This window comes from Orussus abietinus, unplaced genomic scaffold, assembly GCF_000612105.2.
Source record: "Orussus abietinus isolate OABI.00-Male unplaced genomic scaffold, Oabi_2.0 scaffold2, whole genome shotgun sequence".
NCBI classification, from domain to species: Eukaryota; Metazoa; Arthropoda; class Insecta; order Hymenoptera; family Orussidae; genus Orussus; species Orussus abietinus.
Genome location: NW_019396012.1, coordinates 3,538,748 through 3,557,450, shown reverse-complemented (window position 1 = coordinate 3,557,450; position 18,703 = coordinate 3,538,748). Strand labels below are relative to the sequence as shown.

General features: G+C 54.8%; 2 protein-coding genes across 2 annotated transcripts; both read right to left on the bottom strand.

Annotated features, from left to right (window-relative positions):
- Window positions 1-7,538: 7,538 nt before the first annotated feature.
- LOC105700635 (fatty acyl-CoA reductase 1) lies at window positions 7,539-13,809 on the bottom strand. The gene is made up of 4 exons (XM_012426667.2): window positions 13,438-13,809; window positions 11,920-12,396; window positions 10,321-10,548; window positions 7,539-9,306 (listed from the first exon to the last, which is right to left on the bottom strand). The coding sequence occupies exons 1-4, from the start codon at window positions 13,620-13,622 to the stop codon at window positions 9,009-9,011; spliced, it is 1,188 nt and encodes a 395-aa protein (XP_012282090.1). The 5' UTR covers window positions 13,623-13,809; the 3' UTR covers window positions 7,539-9,008.
- A 2,475-nt stretch (window positions 13,810-16,284) lies between these two features.
- On the bottom strand, window positions 16,285-17,878 carry LOC105700452. Its single transcript, XM_012426283.1, has 3 exons — window positions 17,311-17,878; window positions 16,960-17,241; window positions 16,285-16,742 (listed from the first exon to the last, which is right to left on the bottom strand). Exons 1-3 carry the CDS (start codon window positions 17,876-17,878, stop codon window positions 16,285-16,287), a joined length of 1,308 nt encoding a protein of 435 aa, XP_012281706.1.
- Window positions 17,879-18,703: the final 825 nt, after the last annotated feature.

Sequence of the window (18,703 nt, the reverse complement as noted above, 5' to 3'; positions counted from 1 at the left end):
CGGGAAAAGCGGGTCAGTGGAACAAAGCTCCGGGGAAGACGAGCCGTGAACTTTTCACTTTTCGCAAATCGAGTGGCTGCTCCCCCGCGATCTCGGGCACGTAACTTTATCGCAGCCGGGCCGCTTAACCCTTCCCCGGGCGCGAAACACTCGGGGCGTGGAGAGTGAAAAGACGCAATTCGAGTTGGATTTACGGGGCTCCGAGTGGATGTCCTCCAAGTTTGCCGGGCGTACGGGGAGCGGCCATACACGCGGGGCCATTGATGAAGGGTTTATCGCGGGTGGTAGTTTTAGTTTTATCGCCTGCAACGGGCCACCGTGGCCGGGCTTCGGCTTCGATGTAACGTCACTTGAAAGAATAAGGCGCCGTTAACCGTTTGCAGAAATCGAGTGTTCGAAAGAGCCCAATGACAGCCCTTTTTTCTTTCGGGGTCCCTCGACGAGCCGATGCCCTCGATCGACCGTCCGCGGTTGAAACGAACGGCCCGTCGTTAATTCGCATTAAATCGTTTATCGACGTCCGCTGTGGATACATTTTTGACGCAATAAATTAAACGTTAACAACCTGGAAATGGATTTCATAGTAATGGCAGCTTGGATGCGGTTTAACGATTGGATCCAGGTCATTGATTTCCCTTCAATTAACGGTCGACGTTATTGCTCGGGCCGCGGCATTCGACTCCGTGTATTAAAATTACGGGCTAGAAGTACGTCTTAACTCGATCGGTGCAATCGACCGCAAATTGAGTAATTTATATTTTTTACCGCCAACCGGGCAAGCCACCGGGGCAAGTAAGGATCGCGACGTGGCCCGTTTCCCCGGGCTCTCGGGATTCCTTTGAACGCGCCGCTGGCGAAGTGCAACGTCGAAAATGCGGTCGCTTTCGCGCGACCCTTCGCTAACCGGCTGCGCAAATGATCGATACGTGCCGATAATTCGATTTCACTAATTGACCCTAACGAGCTCTGACTAGGACCAATAAACCGCTTAAACAGTCGGGAACCTCCGAACGCTCTCAGGCTTTTAATCGCGAATTACGCCGATGCCCGTCGTCCTCGTGGGAGCTCCATCGGGCCAGGGCAAAACCAAGTTTGGCCGAGAGGCAGCCGGGTCTTGGCACTTTCTCCCGAATACCCCAATTGCTTTAATGGTTTAATGCTTTAAGGGTAATTCGCGAAAGGAAAAATGTCGAGTGGAACCACGCGCGCAGCTGTTAGCGAATCGGTGCTTTCGTTACGGCGCAATTTCCGAAAACCACCCGTTCCTCCAGCCCATCATTAGGAAATTGCTGCACCCGGGAACCCTCCTGGGACCTGGGAGCAACGCAATTTCCACCTAAGCACCTGGTTTCAGTCAATTTCCCATTACAATGTCCTTGGGCAACCAACCGAGCCAGGATTTCATACGGAACACACCATTCCGTATTCGGCGCGCACTCCTTACGAGCTAGTTCTCCCGAGCACGGACGTAAATTTAGACCCCGGTAGATTTAAAAGCTCTTACGTTTTCGATATTTAACTTGCACGCCGTATCGCGGTCCGTGATCCCTCGAACGGTCCAGTTCGATCCGAGCACGGACACCATGGCTCGATAATCGATACGTGCCGATAATTCGATCGCGATCGTTGATCCCAACGATGGGAAAAAGGACTGATACGAGAAGCGCGACGATATCGCTTTCGTCGATTCCGAATAGACGCCGTTTCGACGTTGACGCAGCTGGGACGACGGCAGTTTTCTCATTAGCGGCGATAAAGATGGCACGGATGAAAACGTAAACGCGGAATCCCGAACAAAGCGTCGGGAAACCGATGAAGCTCCATTAGCTCCCATTCGCCCTATTGCCGATCAATTTGACCGTCCACGCGATTGGAGCGCTGATTAACCAATAACGTTACTAATGAAGGACGCCTTTGAACTCGAGTTAGACCTCGGTAATGACAGGACGTGTAATGACGTATTACGACTGTGCATCTAATCAGGACTCGAGGCGAGTTTCGCTCGCCGAGGTGACGCTTATCTTTCGCCACTCGACGTCTGCGGAGGACCGAAAGCGAATTCGTCAAAAAGGAGAAAGAAACCGAGCCGGAAATCGTTGTTGACGGATCGGGTCCCCGAAGAAACGCCCGGAGAGGAGTTTCCCGAAAGTCGAAGAGGGTCGTATCGCGTGACGGACTCGGAAGGATCTCGCGATCCGTGCCATTTTTGCGGGCACGGTGCGGTCGGTTATCGGCAAAGTCCCGTCTCATCGTAGATTCCGCACAAACAGAGGTACAACATGGATACCCACTTAAGGTTCCGCGCTCTGCGGAGCGGATTGGCGAGATAGCTCGTCCGAAGTTGGTACCTTGGTACCTTGGTACCTTATCCGGACACGTTAACGTATGTGGGCATGCTCGATAAAGAGGGTTCCTCCCAAGGAGAGTTCGCCTCGGTCGGAGTCCCTCTCCCTCCCGGACCGCTCTAGATCTTGCCCTCCCTCCCTCCCGGAGAAATTCGATCGATTCGTTTCCCCCTTTAACAACGTCGACCGCTTTAGATTTGCGTAGGTGGACCGGATCAAAGACCATCCTCTTTTCCAACCGGGCCCTTCTCTTCCCTTGTCAAAGGCCTCGCCCGTTTCTGGGCTTCATGGCTCGCCTACGGTTTTTAACGAATCCCTCCTCTTTGCCATCGAACTCCCCCGGGAGCCCTTCGGGGCACGGAGGAAGTCCATTTCGATCCTCCTATCGTCTTTGACCGGAAAACGAATGCTACTTCCAAGGCATCGCGGCATCTCCGCGGCGTCCAGAAATTGCGACTCCGTCCGAGGAACTGCCGACTCGGCTCCTCGACCGCGATCTTCCCAAAAATAATGGACACCCGCTCCGTGATTCTCGATAATCCATTCCACCCCCGTTCCCGGTAATAACCCGGAGTAGATTTTTCTCCCGCTGTGGCTAGCGAGTCGATTCGTCGAACGTCTCATGGAATGGATGCGATCCTCGTTGCTCCTCGAGAGAACATTCGATAGGGGAAGCACGACATAAATTTGTGGGCTCGAAATCGTGCCGGGAACGATTTCCTTGCGGAGCATTTTTCCTCTTCGGGCATTAAGAGGAGAAATAAAATCGAAACTTTGCCTCGTTGCCGCGACGAGCGCCGCATCTCCGATTCCCCCGGCAGCCACCACGAAAAGCACCGACGCGAGGTCTCGTCGTTTTTTCTAACGAACCCTTATTTCGCGGGCGCCAGCGAATGCGTACACGCGCCTCCAACGTCTCGATAATAACCAGGGGCAGATTTTTCTCCCGCGGGTCGGACAGCGAGTCGATTCGTCGAACGTCTCCGGTAGTCGATGCGATTCTCGGCCTCGCATCGTTCGCGAGATCGCGAAAGCGCAAGGTAAGCGCTGGGGTATCGGAATGCCGCGCTCGATTCTTCGGGAAGTTTACATCGACGCGAGCAAGGAACGGTACGTGTAAAAACGTATGAATATATATAGATATAGCCGCAAACGTCCGCGCGGAGCGAGAAGTCTTGGTACGCTCAAGGGGACCGCCGCCATAAATCCGAGGTACAGCTACGAGTACCGCCTTTTTGCTCTAAGTGTGTACATGCACCGGCCGCGGGGGCGGGCAGCCGTTACCTTCGCATTCTGCCCGGTAACAAGTGCAACGCCGTAATATTTAGCGCAGATTGCCCTCGGAACTGCAAGAACATGGCGCGCGGCTTGAATTCAGAGGACGGACCCGCGGTCCCTCCGTGCGGCACAAATGGCCCTCCTCCCCTTAATGCACGCACGTCCCTCTCCCGCTATTTAGGGCCCCCGGCCTCTACTTCGGCGAGATGCGAGATCGCTCGAATTAATCTTGCCGAGACGGAGCCGAAATCCTTTCGAGAAGAGAAATGCCAAAAGAGGCCGACGATTTCCGAGTAGTCGATACTTAGCGATAATCTTTTAACTATCGTCTTTTCCGTCGACCCGTGGATTTCGAAGGGACGAGATTTCGCCGATTTTCGAGTCGATGGCCGGTCGTTCGGGGGAATTTCGAAACGTAGGAGAGGTCGAAGTGGAAATCCTCCCCGGCCGAACGTCCTCGAAGCTCCCAGCCGCGAATCGTTTCCGATAATCCATTCTCACGGCACGGATGTGAGATTATTCACGAGCGTCTCGAAAATCCCGAGGGAGCGGCGCGAATGGAAGTTCCGTCGTTTAATTCCATAAAAGGAGACCGCTTCGAGATCGCGCGAATCTGATCTAATATTCTTAACGCAGGCTCTCCACGGAAGATATTGCTCCCCCATTTTTGGTACCTCCGTCACCGAATTCCAATCCATCATCCGTATCGAGTCGCGCGATCGCAATATGAAACGCGCGGACGGACGCGGTCACGCGAAATAGTCTCGCGGCCGGACAGGTATCTCCTGGCAGGTGGACGCAATTGCCAAGAAATTGCAGGATTTGCGATTTTCTCTCGCGGAGTCCAGTCTCTCGTTGCGCGGCACGGGAATTAACCGTAACCCCGTTACGAGCGATTGTCGGTTATTAACTTAGCGATTACCAATTGCCGAGCAGCTGGCCGGCGCGTTAACTCTCGCGTCGCGTTCCTTTGGTCGCGTGTTTGGCCACTCGAACGAGTCGTAATTAAAATCCGATTACCGTCCGCGAAGGCTTTCCCGATGTCTCCCCGAGGCGTAGACGCTCGCGTCGAAGGAATCACGCGAACATTGAAAAATCCGGTAATCCGATTATCAGCGGTCCCCCTAATGGGATATGCACCCTGGAAAATTAGGATGGACGGTGTCGTGCCGACGTCAGCGGACGAAAGGGACGCGACACGCACGTTTCCGCTTCTTAAATCGATCGCGGGTTCCCCGCGACACGCGCTCTCGATGGCTCGATAAACCCGAAGGAATCCGCGGATCGCACTCGGAAGCACGGTTTAACGGGGACGCGTCGAACCGTTAAAGTCGAAAACGAGTCGCCGAGGGACTTTCCACGGGGAACTCGAGGTCTTCGACGGGTCGCTAAAGAGGCGTCGAGAGACCGCAGCCGTCCCGACGTCGACGATTGATCCGCGCCGGCACTTCGGGGTTGTCGTAACTCCGCCTTGACCTCGCGCGAAACGGGGTCGCGCGCGCGGAAGAAGCTGGCGGAGGAAATCGCCATTGTGCATTAAGCCCGCGTTAATTGGGTCAAGGGGAGAGAAACGTACTCCGAGGCGGTCTCGATTTATTTCATCCGCTGGAGAGGCCGGCCGCTCGATTCGACGATCGCGCGGAAATATTTCCGCCGAGGAAAGGGGAGGGAGGAAAAATGCCAGGAGAGGTTTTGCTAAACCGCGTCGATCTCGACGAGGATCGAGAGGGGTCGCCGGAGAGATTCCGTCGGCGTAGCGTCCCGACGTGCCGGCACCGCAAAGCGCAGCAGTTATCCGCGCATCGGCCGCGCGTTTTGCTGTCGTTAACGGGAACCAGAGAGCGCTGCTTTGGCGCGGCGTCGGTAAAAGCGGGACGGTAAGGCAGTCGCCGAGTTCGAGGGCGAGAGCCGGTAAAAGCAGGCTCGGACCTCGAGGAGCCTGGGAGGACCGAATAAATTAACCGCATCCCTTAGCGGCGATCGCGGAAAAGCCGCTTAGGCGCGCCAGCGGAACCCGCGCGAACTCGTGACTCCCCTGCGGACGCCCCCGAGTTTGCGGGGGGTTGCGCGCGACGCAAACTGCAACTTATGCCCCGGCACCGAGACTCCGTTGCCGCTTAATTAAGCGAAATCGCTCGAGGATTCCCGAGACCACCGAGTCCCGGCCGGGCGTGCCGCGCGTCGCGACGCCGAGGGACCTCCCGAGTGACGAGGTTTCGAAACGACGATCGACGGGACGCAATTTGTAAGGTGGAGATTAGCGGTTTCGGCAATGCAGGGAGAACCGCGCAGTCGACGAGTGTCCTCGAAAATCGCGGACGGTCGAGCGCTCGCGAGCTCGATTGCCGCGGGAGATCGTTTTTGAGCCGCGCTCTCAATTATAGATAACCGGATAATGAATTCCGGATCGGATACAAGCGAGCGGCCGTATTGGGTCGAATTGACGGGCCGAATTTCCCCTGGACGTTCCCGGGACGTCGAGCGAATGTCCCGACGCCCCTGAACGTCATGTGGAGATTGCGTACCGGGCGGGTTGTAGTTGACACCGTAATTGATTACGAATGTAATCGATCGTCCCCGAGCACACCTTCCGGCAGCACCGCGAGTCGAACGCCGATGCAACCCGTCCCGACCGCTCGACATCGATCTCCGAAGACGATCCCTCGATTCCCGCGACGCGTTTCCCTTCGACGCCGGGGGGCCGCGGATGATAAAAGGGCCAAAGAGTGAGCTCCGGGGCGCTAAGCCAGTCGGTAGTTTTTCGGGGCGACCCTCGGAAAGGAGATAGCGGCGGCGGCTAATCTGCCGGCTGCCCCGGGCGACGAGGAAATCCTCGGGGAAAATTAGATTCGCCCGGAAGCCCTCGGGAGGTGTCGCGGAAAATCGCCGGCCAAAGGAGCCCGGATGTCTAGGGCGCGCAATCACTTAGTCGCTCCGGAGGGAAAATAATGGTCGCGAACGGAGGCCGATCGAGGGCACCTTCCGGAGGATGGGAGGACTCCTCAAAGGAGCTCATAAAGCTTCGTCACCTCGCGATCGGGATAAATATGCGATACGGAGGAGGCCCCCGGTCGTCGCGAACTCTCTCGATCGGCCGTACTCGACGAGGAATGCACCGGGGAAATGCCCCGGCGTTGCAGTGGATGCACCGTTACGGCTTTAGACACGCGATATATACGCCGGTTGAGCGTAAACTCGGCGAAAGGACGTTATCGTGATTAAAGTTATCTCACCCGGCCGTCTCGCGAGCCTTAGTTATCGCCCCGGGGTATTAAAATCCTGGCTCGAGAGCTCCGGCGACAGCCGGGATTTACGGAGACGCCGGTACTCGATACAGTACACGGGGTACAATAGGTCCTACGTACCGGAATGCCTTCACCTTCGCCTAACGATGAATAACCGAGTCACTCGGAAACCTTTGCTCCTTCGATTATTGAATAATCATTTTTTTTTGGACAAAATACGCATCAGAATTTTCCCGGGAACGAGAGTCCCGGGGATCTCCTCCCTTTGCCCGCTCCTCTTCCTCCGTTTATCCCAAATGTTTATCCAGTCCTTCCGCGTTAACGTTTCGCCGCGCTCGTTGCTTCATTTGCACGCAATTCTTCTCCCCGCTTTTTCCCGGCTTCGTCCGAGTATTCGCGAAAAACGGCCCACCTCGCAATTATCCATGGAACGGTACCTACCTGCAGCTTCGTCCTCGGTGCCTCAATTATTTCCTCGCGAAACCAAATCCTCGGACTCGTCGCGAATAATAAGGTCTTGAAGAGCGCTGCTGCCTCGCGATGCGGCCCGATGCGACAGGGCGAGTTAAATCTGTAGCCCATCAGGAAAAAAAAGAAAAGGAACGAGGAGATGGAAGAAAAAAGCCTGAACAAGGGAACTCGACGAAGTGGACGAGAGAAAGAGGTTTCGTTTTCTCAACGAGAGATTATCAAAACATTTAATTGCCACCATTGCGTCGAACTCCTCCCAACGAGCGCACATCCCCGGAGAATGCAACTCGGAAATGCAAGTGGCTCCCGTCGAGAGGGACGAACGTTAAGAAAGAAGTTCGCGTGTCGCGGCCCCTGCGATTTCCCGCGACTTTTTAGAGCACGTAATCCTTTTAACCAAAGTAGTTGTACTTTCTTAACGAGGAACGCGTTTCCCGCGAGTCCCTTCTCCTCTCTTTCTCGCCGGGCCCGCCCCTCGATCTCGCTCCCTCCCGAGCATCCTCTTTCTCATCCACTCCTCTGTCTTTCGGCCCGGAGGTATTTTCATTTCAAGATGGAGACCTATGCGTCCCGAGGTCCACGGGTCCTACGCTCGCCCCGTATTTCGTTATCGCGATTCGCCCTCCCGATCGAAGCTTATCTCCGCCTTGACGAATTTTCCCCTCTTCTTTGAACGCCTCTTCCGGTCGCATCCTTCTTCTGCCCTCTGTCGACGGGGTCGATGTCAATTCTCGAAGGTGTGATTCTCCATTTATTGTGCCCCTTACCCCCTTTGTCCGCTCGCTTACGCGACCTCTCCCATTATAATCTTCTTTGAGCCCGAGCGCGTACGGTCGATGCTCATCCTCGCCTTATCAAATATTCGCGACCAATTCGGGAGCTCCCACTCGAGGCTTAACTTTTCACGGAGGCCAACGCTCGGGACGAGGGTATGCGAGGGTACACGCCGCTCTCGGTACATCCACGAGAGCGGCATGTCGCTTTAAGAACTTTCCCCCCGAACGAAGCTTTCTCGACGATACGCTCCCTCGGTACACTTACTCGTGCTCCCAGCCTGGTTCGAGCGATGTACTTCGACTTCGAGCGCACTTCGGTCTACTCAAATTCACCTCCCTTTCCGCTTCTTTGTTCAAATCAAATCTTTGCACACATGCTTACACCCTCGGCTTAAAAAGGCGTTTGGTGCGTTTCATTGCTCCGAAATGAGGACCGCCGCGAAGGAGTAAATACTCTACTCTAGCGACCGAATTTCCTGGTCCCCGGCGAAACCAGAAGCGCGCATTTTACAAAGTGCATCCGTTTTTAAATCTAAGCCTTCTCCGCTATGACTATCGTAGAAAAATGTGTACTCGTAAAAAAGATACGGGATGGTAACTTCATTTATCGCGAAACCGGGTACTCTCGCCGCCTTGTTACCGTCGACGGAAGGTACAAGCTGTCGCCGGTACCGGCGTACGCGTACGACACGACTTCCGTTTATCGTTAGACGGAGGAAGGGAAACGGGAAGCACCTTCCGAGAGAAGGTACACTCTTGGCCGTGAGTAAACGAGTAAACGCGATCGCAGGGAGGGAAACCCGGAAGACGCGAGTGAACTTCTCGACAAGAGACCCTGACCCTCCTCGTCGGTTCCGCGTTGCCGGGTCGCGGACGACGCTCGCGACGACGAGCTAGAAAAAGAAGTAGAAGAGCACGGCCACGAGGAGGAAGACCGCGAAAACGCGCTTGAAGTTCCTGACGAGGTTTCGACCTTTCTCGTCGACACAGTACTTCCGAGTGGACGCGGCGGCGCACAGGACATAAGCCTCGATGTCGATATCCGGGAACATGGGGAAGGCCTCTCGGTCTTCGGGGCCGAGTCGTTGCCGAAGTCGCTCCAGTCGGTTCCTACTGACGGACAACGACTTGGACAGGAAGGGCTCCAGCGACCGGAGGGCGGTGCGCACCTTGACGTGCTCCGCCAGGATTCTGAAAACCGCCGACGAATTTATTTCACACGACCGGGACCGAGATGATCCCGGAATCGGCATAATCGCGTCTCGAGGGAGGATGCGGTTTGGAGACACGGGCAGAGAGAATGGAAGAGGGCGATAGGAAGTTTGTATCGTCGGGACTCTCCGGGGCATTCCTCGGAAAAAGTCAAGCCGTCTCTCGATAACGACGTAACGGCGGCTCGCCCTCGGGAGCATGCAGAGAAGTCGGCGCGAAGACGACACGGGAGAGAGGATCGAGAAAGGCGGATGCTCCCGTGGCGTTTAATTAACTCGTTCTCCGTTTGTCCGACTTTTGTCGTTAGGTGGTCCATCAGGAGAGGGACGGTTTTTGCAAAACGAGGACGCCGTCTTGGAGCACGTCGCCCGGAACGGACGAGCTCGTTTCGTCGGCGGGCGGATTAAAGGCGAAAAGGCGGCCGAGCAGCGGGTTACGTCCCATGAAATTAATTAATCGTTAAAAATCGCGACAGCCCTTAATTCCCTCGGCCGTATCTTCCGCGAGTGACACTCCGTTTCGCCGGTACGAGCGGCCCATGAAAATGAGCTGTCCCCTCGTTAAGGTTTCTTCCCTTGCTCGGACGATGCGCCTCCCCGGACCCGTTTACGCGGCGCGTGCCCTCGCCGCAATTTCCAGCCGACTTTTACTCCAACTTTTGCGGAATTACGTCACGTACCGCCAATCACGCGGTTATGTCGAGCCTCGCTACGAAGAATGCGATCTACGCCCGGCGAAACGCGAGATCGTGCTTAACCGGAATTGCGCAAATTCCAGCCGGGGCACCTCGGCCGCGAGTCTTTTTTGCTCGTTTTTCGAGACGTTAAATCGGAGCGGAGACCTTACCTCGACGTTTAGAATTCCGAGTGGATGGAGAGCCGGCCTCGGAAAATTGGGGAAAAATTGCGCCGGCCGGAGCGGGATTATTAGGAAAAGTACGTCGGGAACGGGAAAGGGCGTTCTCTCGAGTCGGAAGTCTTCCCGTTTCGTTACCTCTGTTTTCCACCGCCGAGATTTAGAATCATGTCGCAGAGGACCGAAGGCAGCCATTCGAGGAGCAGAACCGCCATCCAATGGAGCATCGCCATCGACGTGATTCCGCGCACCCCGAAGGTCGGGTAGGCGAACTTCCGGTTGGCCCTGTGACCCTTTTCGATCAATTCGCCCCACGTACACTCGAGCCTCGGCGCATTGTACACGAGCGGCGCATCGGTTTTTTCCCTGAAAGGAATCGGAAAAAATGCAATTTCGAACCCGGCTCCCTGAAAAAGAGAAGGCAACGGAGCGATATCAGGGGACGGGAAACGGACTAATGATAAGCCTGCCCGGGAGTAATTACGTTCACGTCATATCAAAGGAACGTATTAATGCACAATGGCAAACCACTTAGGTAAGGTGCACTCGCAGTGGCGGTGCATCCAGCCAATTAATTTGCTCGCCCGTCCTGCATCAACTCGTGCTTTCTGCAAGAAGTTTCGCGTTACTGCGGCAACCTCGCCGCGCTCTTTATCCTTCCCCGGCAGACTCCAAACTTATTTACTTAATTCTTCTGGGGGCCAAGGGGCAAGCACCGGGGCAAACTCTCGCGAGCCGGTTGGCAAAGCGGACACTTCCCTGCGTACACGGAAAGTGAGACGGAAAGCGTACCTCGACCCGGAATCCCGAAATCCGGCCGACCGTCAAAACGAGTCGCGTTTCGATATCGTTCGGATCGCCGACCTTAAGTAATCGTCGAATTAGCGTCAGCCCGCAATCGGTACTTGAGCAATCGCGAGAGTCCCTCGCCCCCCATCGGGCTACTTGTGTAATAAAATTTTCCGCTAGGCGACTCGTGCACGCAACTTCGTCTTCGCTTTCTCCTCCACGCGGTGCAATTGAAACACCCTGCTTCGTGAAATCGTAGCTAACGAGCGCGGTCGGATCGATCGCGGGAAACCCGATTCCTTTTGATAAGGCCGTCGTCGGATAAATTGAACATCATCCCGGTGATTAATTGCTGCCGATACAACGAGGCGATTTACTTCCACGCGTCTCGATTGGAAATAATTTTATCAATGCGAGCCCGATGCACCTATGGGGATCATCGAGCACGATCCACGGAGGGAAGGAAACTCCGATAAAGCGGCGGATCCGCGTCAAAAGGCAGCTGCCGTTTGAACGCCCGGGCTTGCCGACACCTCCAATAAGACTCGCCGAGCATCGTCCCTCTTTCCCTCGCGGCTTTTGACGTAAACTGCCTCGCGAGAGACGCCGCTAATTGACCGAAAAAAAAAACCAGCCCGGCAAGATCCTCCCCGCGTTCCCTGAAAAGGCGCTCTAATTTGGCTAATAACACGACGAGCGAGCTCCGGACGCGCGTGTGTCATCTTGAACCAGTTCCGCCGCATCGACCTTAACGGCGCTGAATTGGAAACGGCGCCTCGATCTCGAGCCTTCCACCTCTCAACCTAAATTCCCTCCATCGTTTCCTAGACATTTCTGCCGACGTGCAAATGTCGATTGTGTAAGAAGTTGAGAAAAAAAAAACGGAAGAGAATAATTCGAAGGACTTTCGATGGCGACGACGACGACGATGACGCAAGGACGCCTCACCTCGTTCCTCGGTCCCAGGCGGTCACTATCAGGGCATTGGCGGCCAGGTCGACGGGGAGCAGTTCGGCAGGATTTTCTGGATGACCCAGGGCCAATCCCGCGCCCACCATGAGGGCAGTGACTCCGTTCAGGACCTCCACGAATCCTGGCATGGGCTCCACCAGGGCGGGACTCAGAATGGGGAACCGCACCAACGCCAACGGGATTTCTGGCACCTGTTCGTTCTGCAGAGCCTCCGTGAGTTGGCCTCTGTACCTGAAGACGCTGGACGCCGCGGCGAGCACTTTGAGCTCCGGAAGCTCCTGGCAGAAATCGAAGACGTCGTCGTGTGGTCCTGCGGCGTGGAAAGCCACGCTAACCTTTTTTAAAGATGCGCGGTCCTCCTTGCTTAGGCCGAGACCTTCGTAGAGCAAATTTCCCTCCAAAGCCCTGACCCTCGAAATCGCGTCGGGGTACTTCTGGCGCAGCCTCTCGAATCTGGAAATGGCATAAAATATCCAATACCATTCGTTACGTTTCCATGGCATTCGTCCGATCGACGGAGAAAAATTCTCGGCGACTTTGGGAAAAGTATTTTTCCGGTCGTAACGCGAGCTCGACTCTTTTTATAACGCAGACGTTGAGCAACGCTCATGAGAACGTCCACCTTGGAGCTATCATCCCCGGGGAATTCGCTCCTCTCTTTCTTCCCCTCTCGCCCTCCGCCCTCTGTCGTTCTCTCTCCCTCTGGAGATCGTTAAAAGTTTTTTCCTTTCCTCGCGCACACTTCCCCACTCGGTTTCCCGGGATAAAAGAAATCCATGTTCGAGTTCCACGAAGGATATCGGACGGGCGGCGCTTTTGAGACTGCCACAAAAGGATCGCAAAAAGACGCGTTCGGTCCTAAGCCTAAGGTGCCTCCTCTCGGGCCGAGAGTCTTCGATTATTCATCGAATTCCCTTCGCGATGATGAATTCTTCGCGTATCGCGAGAAACCTCTTTTTATCAAAGGAGATCCGTTGGTTCTCCTTCGACGTGACGATCATTGTGACGGCGGAGCAAATGTCAATTTTTTATCGGAGCACGGGACTGCGCTCGATTGCGAAACTCGAGACGTCTCTTGAGTTTGCGAGTCTAGGAATAACGAAAGGAAACGCATCAATTCCGAAAGGTGCCAAATTCCTGCCGCCGAGGTAAACACGATTTCGGGCTCCGCCATGGAATCGGAACGAAATGGTTTTGCTCGTTTCGCGACTTTCACCGCCAGAGTGTACAGTTCGGTGAAAAGTGGCTGCAACTAGCATTTTGTAATTGTAGACGCCGGTAAAGTCCGACGGTGAAAGGGAACGTTAACCGTGATCTCGCGGTGCAGGTCAACCGGACGACGTACAGTGCGTGAGCGATACCTCGATAAGTCAAAGAATGCCACGGCTTTGCATTTTTTGTCCACCATAGCGATCATTGAATAATGGATGCAATTAACGCAATGGATGCCCTATAAACGAGGTGACTCCGTCGTAAACCCCGGGGGCGCCTTACCCAGGCGACGCGAAGATCCTCTTGATCCTGTCATCCTTGTTATAGTGGTGCCTCGATCTCAACACGGCGTGCACCTTAATATCCGGGCAGGATCTCAGGATCTTTTCCAAAAGCGACCTCCCCAAGGTGCTGGTCACTCCCGTGAGAAGCACCTCGCGATCCGCGTACCACTCGATCACGGACATGATCGGTTACTGTCCTCGCATCTGCGAAAAGTAACGACGACCGAGGGATTTTTGCGGGACAGATCGGAAGAATCGGCGAAAAGGGAGAGCGATTTGCGAGTCCGTCGAACGGTGCGACGGAGGTGCGTCGCGAGTCGGCGAAGAAAAGAGCGCGACTGGCAGCGCGCGGAACACCGGCAACGCGATCCGCGATTTCGCTACTCGATACAGCGGGGATACGAGATTCGGTACGAGGAGGGTCCCGGGAGAACGTTCGCTGCAACGTCTATCCAGCGAATCGCGTTGCTCGATCGCTCGTATATTCCCCGGGATATATCTACGCACGGTCGAGAGGTGGCTCTTCGGGAGGGAAAGACTCGTAACTCGGGTCGTACCTACTTGTATATTGTTTCAAACGACTGGGATACGTTAAATAAAATAATGACTTTGCAGCGAATCCGCGTTTTTAGCGGTGGGACCTATTTTTGAACATTTTATCTCGAATCTAAATCCCTGCCCGTAAAGCCGCAGCCATAGAAATCGGCACATCCCGACCTCGTAAAGTTTACGTTACCTCCGGTGGGCGCAGCTCTCGTTAACACGCAGAAAATCATAAATGGCGCCGGTCATGCGACTGCTGGACTTCGGATATGATCTTTTAACGTTTCACTTAATACCGCGGGGTGAGCCGCTCGGACCTTATGAACGAAATCGCAACCCCGTAGCTCGGAAAAGGAAACGGCGATGGGCGTTTTGCTCTTTAAACGCAACCAGCGGTTACGATTGCTGCCGAGGCTCCACCCCGTAGGATCGTTAAAAGTTCTAATTGCTACTTTGCCGTGTGTACAATTGGAAAGCCCCTGGGAACCTATCGCTGCCGGATTGTAAAAAGGGCAACATTTTGCGGCGGCTGGAAAGAGGATCCGGCTACTTTGCGGAGCGCCGGAAACGGAATCGCGGGGTTACTCGCAGAAATGCAAAGGGGAAAGGAAATCGGGAAACTCGCATTTGGTTTTATTTCCCGTCTAGAGAACAACGCGGGGTAATACATGCAAAGTTCGTTTATGGAACGCAAGGGAAATAGAAAGTGTCGCCGGCTGTGGAAAATTCTGTGAAAAGTTGTTTCTCGGTCACTCTCGAATACGGCGCCTTCTAGCCTGCTTTCGCGTTGATTTTGAAAGCGATCGAGACCGGTCTAAACTGCACTCTCGATCCGGTTCGTTACGTCAGGGTGCGTGGAGAGTTTCGGATGCTGGGATCGGATCTTCGTTAATCTCGGTTTCGTAATGCCTACCTCGTATTCACCGACGCGGCTGGAGGCCGGAGAAAGAGATCATCCGTTGCAGTTGCTCGCCGCATATCGCATATCCGGTTGGGTAAAAACGCGTATCGATTCGCTAATGATCCCATTAACGGTAATGATTGCGCACCGACGACGACCCTCGTCGAACGAGGAAATAACGTTTTCAAAACGTGAGTGTCACGCGACCCCTCGCGAGTAATACATATTATTGAAATATTTACGTAAATAGATGGATATGGCGGAAATTGCATAAACCGTTCGTTATCTGCCGGAATAATCGCTACGTCAAAAACGCGGTTCGAACACGCGTGCAACACGCGTCGAGGAGTATCCCGGTCGTGTGCACGTACCGAGAAAACGATTCACGGTTCGCCGGTAATTAGTGGCGGCTGGGGTACTTTTTCCATTTTGCTTCTTTTGTTTAGTTTTTAACGTAATTCCGATTTACTGGCTAGCGGGGACAATTTCGTGGGTGGGTGTCCATATAAATTTGAATATTTTACCGGACGGGATGTTTACGTCGAGTTACTCGCAAAGCGTTTCGGAGGGCTCGAGGCCGAAGAGCCGCGTACCACAAATCGCATTTAAATTAGGATCGCGGGCGAAGAGCCGAAGGCAAATATTGACGGGAGTCGATCCTGTTCGACCTTTTCGCACGTGAAATTTCCCCCAAGTACCCACCGGGAGGGTGGCGAATGAAACGCGGCAGGCGATTTCGCACGCCCCGGTTCCGATCCGGAGAAGTGCACGATCCGAAGCCGACGCGGCGCGGCGACAATATCCGAGTAATTTCGCAGTTCTCTTTGTAAATAACCGCCGAAACACCGACAGCGCGAACGTGGCCGCCAAAGTAATTGCCGCGCGATAAACGCGCGGGTTGCCATGAACGGAAATGGCCGCGCGAGGAAAGCGAAAGGAAATTTGGAAAACCATCCGCTGCTCGGGGAATTATGCAAAAGAGCAATCGGTATCTGGGCTACCAGAGTTTCCCCGTGGAAGTGAGAATAACCGTTTGGGGAAAGAACCTATTCGGCCGCGGTACATCGAGTAACAGCTGGAGATGTAACGTGCACTCGACGGAATTAAGTTCTAAATTGTTATCGCTACCTCCGACGTTAACATTTCCCGCCAGGAGCTCGCCACGGGAAATCCTAGCGAGATGATCCACTCGCGCACCTAGCCTAGACCTTTGGTTTTACGACACGATAAAAAGGACGCAATCACGAACGCGGCGATGCACAAATTGTTCATGTAACGTTCCGCATCTCGAACTCCGACCTATCGAAGCTTCTCTTGACCGCAATCACGAGGTTCACGGACGCGACTACGTCGTCGTCATCCTAGATTTCTCGTAAAATATTTACACCGAGACGACTCGGCCTAGAGAGGGAAGAACGAATAAAATCCGAGGATTACCACCGCGAGGAACGGAGCGATCTCGAAGCCGACCCGGAGGCCGATGGCCTTTGATCTCGTGACCGCATCGACGATCAATGCGAGCAGACTCTTTGTCTCCGTGTCGTTCCTTTCCTCCTCCACCTCCTGGAGAGCCTTCAAGATGGCTTCGCTGGGCACGCAGGAGTTCTTTTCGGGATGATACACTAATCCCAGGCGACATATGCACGCGTAAGTGCCAGGCAGATTGAAACACGTTTGACCGGCTGCTAGCGAGCAATTATGCTTTTCCCTGGTGCATTCGTTTACGTCAATGCAGATTCCGTACCTGGAAGACCACTCATATCCCGACTGCTGACACTCGCAGGTGACGTTGATCTGGTTCAACGCGAGCGAAGCAAAATTCTGATTTTCCTCTCGCTTCAAAATGCACTCACGACGACCTATATGGGACATGACAACCGGGAAGATTAACGTGTCGATTGCGAAAGAGGAGAAAAAGGTGAAAACTAACGAGGAAGAACGGGGACGGGACGACTTGGACGGCTCAGCTAATTTCCCCGTTTCCCGAGAAGTAAAAGTCGACTCGAGTTGGGGGTTATAAGCAGGAAAATATAAATAATCCTCTTACACCCCGGGACCGAGATGACTCCCACGCACCTGGAGGATTCCCATCGTAGCAGGGATTGAGAGTCGACTGGGAGCAGTCCTTCGTGTACCAGACGTGCATCAGGGGACAGCAGCGATCCGGACAGAAGCTGTAAAGGGCGCAAGCGAAGGGCTTCGAGTCGTCGGCCCTGGGGTCGCGGTTGTTCGCGCCGTACTCGTCCAGACAATTGGCGTGGTTGGCGCAAGACTCGCCGAAGTGTGCCAAGTCGGGGATGCCGAGCATCGTGAACCGACACATATAGTAGCTGGCCGAGGTGCGCCACTGGAATCGTTCTGGAAAAGTGCACCAGGGGTGAACGGAGGCCCGGGTCGTTTCGACGACGCCGAGGACGTCGCACCAACCGATGGGTCCCTCGAAGGGCTCCACCAGCCGAGAGTCCCTCTTCTTGGCGGCCTCGCAGTCCTTCTGGGCCGACAGAATCTGCCGAGAGTGGTTCGCCTGGTTCCAATTAAACCGGCGTATGACGGTGACGGTGTCGTCCTCGCGCCTCAGGGCCGTCTGGGCGACCATGTCCTCGAGATACTTGAGGCACCTCGCGAAGCCCAGGTCGCAGTACTTGTGCACCTCCCAGTGCAAGGACCGGAGCCTCGGCTTCGGGAAGTCCCGAAAGAGCCTCCAAGGGCTGTCCTCCACGCTCCTGTAGTACCTGCGATCGTAGTCCCGGAACTTGTGGGCGCGCAGGAAATAGGCTACGTCCCGGATCGCCCCCTTCCTGTCCCAGCCGGGGTCCGCGAGCTCCGCGGACTCCTCGGATTCCGTCGACTCGCTGATGTTTCCGCTCGACGCCGCGATCGCTTCCGTCATAGGCACCTCTTCGACGTCCGCGTCGTCGTCGGCCTCGGCCACCTCCTCGACCTCCTCGATCACGCCCCAGAAGCGCCCAAAAATCCCCGCGATCCAGAGATTCATCGTCAGACCCCCCAAGAGTCTCATGACGCGTCCGAGGAACGATTCCTCGAAATCGTCCCCCTGGTCCCGAGAATTACCCCGTTGTCTCTTCTCGCGACCCTCGGGGATTCCGTCCCTCGCGCGTAAATTCCGCGCGATTCGTCCTTTCTCTCATTTCTCCTTCGAGGATCGCGCGAACTCTCGGCCAGGTTAGACTTCGGAACTGCTTCCGGGATTATAGGCATTTCCTTGGAAATCGGAGCGCTTTTGTCACTCGGCGCTCCAAGTATGAAATCGAGACCGTCTCGAATAGGATTCGACTGAAGTTAGACCCGTAATGGGAGCGTCGAATAATCGTATAAATTTTTGGTTCTTCCTGGATCAGGCTAGGGATTTGTCCGACCTGGAGAACTCGCGAAAACGATCGTTAGAGCTCTCCCCCTCGTCGAGGTTTCTTACGCCCAGAAAATTGTGCAAAGTGCACCGGGAGTCTGGAAGAAGTCCATTTTACCTTTTCATTCGGCCCTCCTTCTAGCGGGTGCTTCTCGGCGGAACGACGTCGACGTCGGGCACGCGTACGTCACCGGGATGGGTATTAGTTTTATTCGCCATTCCAGGACTCACGGTACGCAGGCGACGATGTACCACCTCGTTAACTTACATCGGAGGAACTCGGATCGGAACATCGTCGACTCCGCGAATCGCGCGATCCTCATCAGAGTCTTTTCAGGCCGCCGTCTTCAGCGTCGTCGTGGAAACGCGATGAGAAGGGAAGTCGGTACGCATTCACGGCTCTTTATATTCAGAAGTATCTTCGCCCTCGACCCGGGACACGCGGACTTGTTA

Bases quoted from the DNA above. Each gene is read 5' to 3' on its own strand.
- LOC105700635 (XM_012426667.2), bottom strand. From the start codon at position 13,622: ATGTCCGTGATCGAGTGGTACGCGGATCGCGAGGTGCTTCTCACGGGA. The intron at 12,397-13,437 runs GTAAGGCGCCCC...TGCCATTTCCAG, and splicing joins AGGATCTTCGCGTCGCCTGG to ATTCGAGAGGCTGCGCCAGA. The intron at 10,549-11,919 runs GTGAGGCGTCCT...GATTCCTTTCAG, and splicing joins GCCTGGGACCGAGGAACGAG to GGAAAAAACCGATGCGCCGC.
- LOC105700452 (XM_012426283.1), bottom strand. From the start codon at position 17,878: ATGAATCTCTGGATCGCGGGGATTTTTGGGCGCTTCTGGGGCGTGATC. The intron at 17,242-17,310 runs GTTGGTGCGACG...GCACTTTTCCAG, and splicing joins GCCCTTCGAGGGACCCATCG to AACGATTCCAGTGGCGCACC. The intron at 16,743-16,959 runs GTGCGTGGGAGT...TGTCCCATATAG, and splicing joins CTACGATGGGAATCCTCCAG to GTCGTCGTGAGTGCATTTTG.